Source organism: Saccostrea cucullata, unplaced genomic scaffold (assembly GCF_032062105.1).
Source record: "Saccostrea cucullata isolate Sc308-1 unplaced genomic scaffold, CSIRO_AGI_Scuc_v1 ctg1760, whole genome shotgun sequence".
NCBI lineage: Eukaryota > Metazoa > Mollusca > Bivalvia > Ostreida > Ostreidae > Saccostrea > Saccostrea cuccullata.
Genome location: NW_026920138.1, coordinates 1,098 through 9,384, shown reverse-complemented (window position 1 = coordinate 9,384; position 8,287 = coordinate 1,098). Strand labels below are relative to the sequence as shown.

The 8,287-nt window shown below is 34.3% G+C and overlaps 1 protein-coding gene across 1 annotated transcript; it reads right to left on the bottom strand.

Annotated features, from left to right (window-relative positions):
- Positions 1 to 708: 708 nt before the first annotated feature.
- On the bottom strand, positions 709 to 6,705 carry LOC134243905 (uncharacterized). Its single transcript, XM_062726152.1, is given in 4 exon segments — positions 709 to 786; positions 788 to 1,659; positions 4,819 to 6,412; positions 6,646 to 6,705. Coding segments are annotated over 3 exon segments (2,544 nt in total). The 5' UTR covers positions 6,646 to 6,705.
- Positions 6,706 to 8,287: the final 1,582 nt, after the last annotated feature.

Below are 8,287 nucleotides of genomic sequence, written 5' to 3'. Positions count from 1 at the left end.
TTATAGGCGAGTATATACGGTACTTTCGACATTTTTTGACTATATTTAAGTATCTCTGGTACTTACTGGCTTAGAATCATCAAACTTTGTCTGTTGATGCATCTTGGGTTTTTAGAGAATGCCAACCAAAAATTAGGTCACGGTGACCTACTTTCTTCATTTTATGGCTATATTTAAGTATCGTAGGTATTTATTGGCTTAGAATAATCAAACTGTGTCAGTTGATGTATTTTGGGTTTTCCAAGAATGTAGACCAAGAAGTAGTCCTAATTGGCAAGAATCATCAAACTTTGTCAGGTGATGCAACTTTGGTCTTAGGATACTTAGGGTTAGAGGCTTCAAATACAAGTGATAGGTTGTACAATTTATCAGAAGAGCGATTCAAGGCCCTTGGGCCTCTTGTTAAATATATATGATCGTAGCTGATAACTATTTGTAAAATTCAACATAACACATTATGGTAAAACTCTTCAAATATACATACTAAGTAAAATATCATAGTGTAATTTTTTTTGTTATAAGTATTAACAATGGTGATTCTAGACAGTTGATTTTATGAAACAATTACAAAATGTAGTCATGACTTTTATAGAAAGTAACAAAAATTATGGTGGATATTTTCATACATTTATACACCATAAATCTTTTGTTAATGCCAGAATAATAATCACTGTAGATACTTGTACACTGTCAGTGTGTTGGTGTGACCTAGTCCCACACAGAGATTGTTCTCATCATCCACACACAAACTACGGGGAAGGATTACCCCTTGTTGTGGTGTGAGTAATAGAGACAAGAACTGACCGTCCTGATCAAGGAGGTAAACAGTGTGACTGTCAACAACACACACCAGGATGTGACCGAGGACATCAGTACAGATTCCATAGGGACCGAACAATGACTTCTGACCTTTGTAGGAGAACCTGTGTTGTCCTGATTTATTCACCACCACTACTCCTTTATAAAAGTCTGATGTACAGATATCTCCATTGATGTTTTCTGTAATGTAGTGTGGCCTATTATACAGTCCCTGTCCTTTGTTATCCTTCTGAATGTTCTGTAGTTCTTTGCCCATCTTGTTGTACCTGGTGACTTTACCTTCACCCTTCCACATCCCCACCAGTAAGTCCCCATTGATGTGGGAGGAGTGTATGCTGAGTGGTGACCAGTCTCCAGTTTTAATGAATTCAGTGATATTATTATCCTGTGTTATCCTATTTATGACTTTCTTGTTTTGGTCTGTAAAGATCAGATCTCTGTCCTGTGTGACTGTGTGGTAACCTTGATCTGTACCAGTGGTCTTTATCTTCTGTATCACATTCCCCTGTAGATCTGTTTGGACAAGATTACCATTACTGTCACTGATCCAGAGTCTGTCTGATTGATCTTGTGATACATGGTATACATTATCAACACCTGGTACATTGAACTCCCTGACCTTGGTGACAGAGGCAGATAGAGACAGTGTATGTTTCTTGTCAGATTTCTCTCTGTCTTCTTTCATCTGTTTATGTGTAGGTTTCATTGCTGTATTGTAGACACTTTCAATGGGCCTAATTTCTTTCTTCTCAGCTTTAGTGTTTGGGGTATGTATTTTACCAAGTAATTTGGTGACATCACTTTTGTTGTATTGACCAGCAGTAAATTCTGGTGTGACTGGTTTTGTTGTCTCTGGTATGGATCGGATCTTTGGTTTCTTCTCGGACATTAATTTCTGGGTTTCTGTAGAGGATAGGCATCTGTGTAGCTCTTTGACAAGGTTATTAAGATAAGTGATGTAATCATCCATGGTCTTGTCTTGGGTGTTTAGATCTTCTAACAGTGAATGCTCTATCTGGTCTAACTGCTTCACGTTCTCAGATATGACTGTGTCCACCAGACTTTTTAGGGATTCACCTTCAGACTTCATGGATGTTCTAATGATGTCTATGATATTTTTGATTTCTGAGGAATCTTTTTTAATTTCTCTCTGTAAATCTTGTGATGTGGGGAGAAAATACTCTTGGATTTTGAAGATTTCCTCTTGAAAGTCTGCATATTTTTCGGAATAAATTGTCTCTAGATCAGTGAATATATGCCCCCAGTGTTTTTGCTGTGTGGCACATTTGGAACATACTGAAACTTGGCATTCTCTACAGAGCATGTCCACATCTTTAGTGGGATGGTTCTTGCATTTCTCCACAGGAAGTTGTCGTTTGCGTTGCTGGTAAAGTACCACCTCATGGTTCTTGTTTTCTGGACTTTTCAGATGTTCCTCGCTGCATTGTTTGCAAAGTCTTTGATGACAAGGGTTGCAGTAGAGCTCACAGTTTCTTTTACATTCTTTAATGCCGCATTCTAAAAAGTGCTGGGCATTGATGGGAACATCCATTTTAGATAATGCCATCTGAAAATGATAAAATCATGAACAATGAAGGAGACATGGGAATGTGTTTTATGATACAAGAAGTAGGGATAAAATTAATACAAGGACAATGACATATTTATATCTCCATACAAGTTTTTAACATTTATTATCTTTGAAACACATGAACTCTGGCACAACAAGTATTCAAATCCCCCTCCCCCAGCATTTCTCCAATCATAAAATAATTACAATGAGCTTATTACTTACAGCTTTTATGAATGACCTTTAAATGACTTTATTTACTTACTTTGGAATGTGAGAATGAGATTTGAGGCGAGACTTTCGTTATCTGTAACAGTTGTAATTTACTTCCTGGTTGGGGATATTATTTATAGATTTAAATGTCTTGGTGGGAAAGGGAGAGGACACAAGGTCTTGTCATAATAAATAGCAATAAAAGAAGTAATACCTACTTATTTATTTTTCTCCCTCGTTTCACTCCTCCGCAAATAAATATTTTTTGACTAATTTATTGAAAAACAAAGAAACTGAACATACTTTAGGATTGCTGCATTCGTTACAAATCACTTCTTTATTCAAAACATTCAATCAAGCTCATAACTTTTACAAGATAAACAATTAATGCAAGGGTTGGAGGGCAGGGAGAGCCAAAGACACAAAACAACCTGCAATTCTTTGTAACGAACGTCGCATTAATTGAACATTCCCTGGTAAAAGTATTTATAGTGAGCGCTAAATCGCTCTTGCATGAAAAACCAGTTTCTTTAGATACAAAGTTGTAAACCACCAAGAATACCGAAGTAAAAACGTAAAGAAATAAATTTAGTAAAAATCATAAGCAGCAGGAAATGCATTGCTTATTATGCATGTATTTAAGTATTACTAAAAAATAAATTATTAAAGGTTTTTGACAAGTCTCCTATACAATGTGTTTGCAAGACAATATACATGTACTCGTATTTTATTTTTCAATTTAAAATGGTACAAGAAAGTCTTATTCTTATACATGTATCTAACGGTGTCTTCTAGCTATTCCCACTTTTTAAAAATCTCAATTCAATGTATTCCCATTTGCAAATAAAAATAGAAGTTTAAAAATTTCATCAATATCATTTATAAAAATCAGAAACCCTTTTAGTAAATTAACTTAAAAAGTAACATTAAATGCTCAGATTCTTTGTATTACACACTGATATTTAGATGATCCTTAAGTTGGGATAAGATGTAGAAATGAAATAGATTTACACAAGCAATTGATTCTCCAAAATGTATGAATTTTCGTAAATCACATTCATAAAATGGTCTAGTACTCTTAGAGAATTGTCAGCACAGTGATTTTAAAGCTAATTTAAAATAAATTGGAAAAGGGGTCGAGATTATTGTTTTAATATTAAATTATCGAAGTTTCAAAACATTATAGTTTAAACATTCTTAGAGGTAATAAATAAATTTATACTTGGTACATAAATTTTAAATCGGTACAGGTCCAATTAATAATTTTCGAAGTCCAGTAAAGCACTGCATAATTTACTACAATAACAAAAAAGGTCATTAATTGAGATATAATTATCGCGGTATGTAATTACTGTAATTTCTGTGTTTACAATGTGGAAACTTATTTATATACTGTGACTGTGTTTAAGCTTTTATTCGTCTAAGGTCGGATACTAAAATGGTTTAATGAATGACGCTTTACAATTTTGAGTTGAGAATTCTTTAACATCTCCTTTTTTGCATTTGTTTCATTTTTCCATCATTGGTCCATTTGACTGATAGTCAAATAGTCGACTATTCATTGACATCCCTAGATATAAGGAATAAATTAATTATATACGTGCCTGTAAATTGCAAGCAGTCAGAGACCTATGTACAAACCTGATGCAGCATCAGGAATCAATGCTAAAAATACACTTGTTACACCGATGACATAAGAAACTTTTTAATGTTTATATAAAGATTTCATTAAAAAAGAATTGATAATAAAAAAATTTGAAGTTGTTTAACAATAAATGATATTTGATATATACATGTATGATTGTAGCTGATAACTATTGGTAAAAATTCAACATAACACATAACACATTATGGTAAAACTGTTCAAATAATGACAAATATACAAACGAGACTCAGTAAAATACAATAAAGTAATTTTTTTTGTTACAAGTGTTTAACAAATGTGATTTCAGACAGTTGATTTTATGAAACAATTTCAAAATCTAGTCAAGACTTGTATAGAAAGTAACAAAAATTATGGTGGATATTTTCATGCATTTTTACACCATAAATGTTTTGTTAATGCCAGAATAATAATCACTGTAGATACTTGTACACTGTCAGTGTGTTGGCGCTATCTTGTCCTACATAGAGATTGTTCTCATCATCCACACACACACTACAGGGAGTGAATAGTCCTATTTGTTTTGTGAGTAATAGGGACAAGAACTGTCCATCCTGATCAAGGAGATGAACACTGTTACTTATAATGAATCCATCACACACCAGGATGTGACCGAGGACATCAGTACAGATTCCATAGGGACTGAACCTTGAATCCTGACCTGTGTAGGAGAACCTGTGTTGTCCTGATTTATTCACCACCACTACTCCTGTACGACTGTCTGATGTACAGATATCCCCATTGATGTTTTCTGTGATGTAGCGTGGATAATTATACAGTCCCTGTCCTTTATTATCCCACTGTATGTTCTGTAGTTCTTCTCCTGTCTTTTTGTACCTGGTGACTTTAGCCTCTCTTTCTGTCACCATCCCCACCAGTAAATCCCCATTGATGTGGGAGGAGTGTATGCTGAGTGGTCTCCAGCCTCCAGTTTTAATGAATGCAGTGATATTGTTATCCTGTGTTATCCTATTGATGACGTTCTTGCCTTTCAGTTTGTCTGTAAAGATCAGTTCCTTGTCCTGTGTGACTGTGTGGTAACCTTCACATCTACCAATGGTTCTTATCTTCTGTATCACATTCCCCTGTAGATCTGTTTGGACAAGATTGCCATTACTGTTACTGATCCAGAGTCTGTCTGGTTGATCTGGTGATACATGGAATACATCCCTAACACCTGGTACATTGAACTCCCTGACCTTGGTGACAGAGGCAGATAGTGACATTGTTTGTTTCTTGTCAGATTTCTTTCTGTCTTCTCTCATCTGTTTATGTGTAGGTTTCATTGCTGTATTGCAGACACTTTCAATGGGCCTTATTTCTCTCTTCTTAGCATTAGTGTTGGGGGTATGTATTTTACCAAGTAATTTGGTAACATCACTTTTGCTGTATTGACCAGCAGTAAATCCTGGTGTGACCGGTTTTGTTGTCTCTGGTATGGATCGGATCTTTGGTTTCTTCTCAGACATTAATTTCTGGGTTTCTGTGGAGGACAGGCATCTGTGGAGCTCTTTGACAAGGTTATTAAGATAAGTGATGTAATCATCCATGGTCTTGTCTTGGGTGTTTAGATCTTCTAACAGTGAATGCTCTATCTGGTCTAATTGCTTCAAGTTCTCAGATATGACTGTGTCCACCAGACTTTTCAGGGACTCACCTTCAGACTTCATGGATGTTCTAACGATGTCTATGATATTTTTGATTTCTGAGGAATCATTTTTAATTTCTCTCTGTAAATCTTGTGATGTGGGTAGAAAATACTCTTGGATTTTGAAGATTTCTTCTTGAAAGTCTGCATATTTTTCGGCATAAATTGTCTCTAGATCAGTGAATATATGCCCCCAATGTTTTTGCTGTGTGGCACATTTGGAACATACTGAAACTTGGCATTCTCTACAGAGCATGTCCACATCTTTAGTGGGATGGTTCTTGCATTTCTTCACAGGAAGTTGTCGTTTACGTTGCTGGTAAAGGACCACCTCATGGTTTTTGTTTTCTGGACTTTTCAGATGTTCCTCGCTGCATTGTTTGCACAGTCTTTGATGACAAGGGTTGCAGTAGAACTCACAGTTTCTTTCACATTCTTTAATGCCGCATTCTAAAAAGTGCTGGGCATTGATGGGAATATCCATTTTAGATAATGCCATCTGTAAATGATAAAATAATGTACAAAGAAGGAGACATGGGAATGTGTTTTATAATGCATGGAGTAGGAATATAAAATATTACTACAATAACAATGACATATTCATATCTCCATCTTTTAACATTTACATGTATTATCTTTGAAACACATGAACTCTGGCACAACAAGTATTCAAATCCCTGTACCCCAGCATTACTCCAATCATAAAATAATTAAAATGATTTTGTTACTTACAGCTTTTATGAATGACCTTTAAATGACTTTATTTACAGACTTTGGAATGTGGGAATGAGATTTGAGGCGAGATTTAAACGATATTTGTTGTAATTTACTTCCTGGTTGGAGATATTATTTATAGATTTAAATGTCTGGGTGGGAAAGTCATAATAGATAGCACTTAAAAAAGTAATGCCTTCTTATTTATGTTAGTTATGACTTCTCAAAACAGAAAAAAAAATTATAAAAGGTTTTTGACAAAAGTCTGAAATGTGATAGTGTTGCGGATGAATTTTTAAAAAAGCATTGTGTCGAATGACATGAATAACAGATCAGAAGTATAAAAATTAAAGATAAAACCCATCAGTAATCAAATTGCAATAGACGACACATGGATGTAGTCTAAATATGTATTTCATTGTTAAGTCAATTGTTCATTTTAACTGCACAGGTTTGATATGTGCTTCTGATCTTATAATTTTTTGATAACGTTTGTGATTTATTGGAGAATAATGTATGTAGCATTTCTTTGATCTCGGCAATAATCGTAGTGGAATTACCAATAATGTTCTGTCACTGTCATGTTAAATAAATTAAAGTGAACAAGCATTCTGGGAGTATTGCTTATCCCTTACCAGGGTTTCCTTTTGCTTTGGAACTTTTATTTAGTGCATACTGAACCTGATCATAATCCCAATTATGAATCAAAGTACTGAAAGCACTAATGGGTGTTGAATGTGGTGTTAAACAATATTATTATTTCAAATACAGACAACTGTTTCAGATTTTTTGAGTTGCAAAAATCTCGAGAAAGACATTCAGAGACATTAAATAGCAAAAAAATGCAGGGGCCATGTTGTTGCCTGCCTACATTAGTCTTTTTTCATACCCCTGCTTGATAAGCGGGAGGGTATATATTAATCTGGATTTCCGTCCATCTGTTTGTATATGTTTAGGTATACCAATCTCTTATCCGCAACTCCTCTTACACCACTGAATGAAATTTTCATAAAATCTTTATTACATATTACCGTTGTCCATCCTACACATATTTGGGGTTTCCCATTGCAAAAGCATGGACACTGCCATTATATTTATTATGATCATTTATATAATTCACTGCTCACAGTCCTCAAACCTGTAAGATATTTTTCCTTGGCACCTTTACCCATGTGTTATGAAAATTTCGGTTTCACAGGAATAAAATCAATGTTGATAAAATGTGGATTTTAACACAGCATCCTTTTAAGAGCTAACAGGTTTGTTATATAAAACTTCTCTGTGAATATAAATGTATTTCAATTACACGAACATTATACATGGAGTATGTCAGAACTTAATCTTTTTTAATATTGTGAAGAAAAAAGCAATACCAAGTTTAAAACAAATATTTAATGACCAAACATAAAAACAGTGGTATATGTGAGAGTTTGTTATCTGGTATGTAAATGAGGTTTTCCTTTTAATAAAAAAAATTCTTTTTGTTGTTTTTTTCGTAAAATGATTTTACGAAAACATCAGTGTCCCTTTTTTGGTTTTAACATTTATAACAGAGTACTAGATTGGCAGGTTTAACAGAGTACTAGATTGACAGGTTATACTGTCGATTTAGTAATAAATACGCATGTTTCCTAAAGTTTTTATGTGTTAATAAATTCAT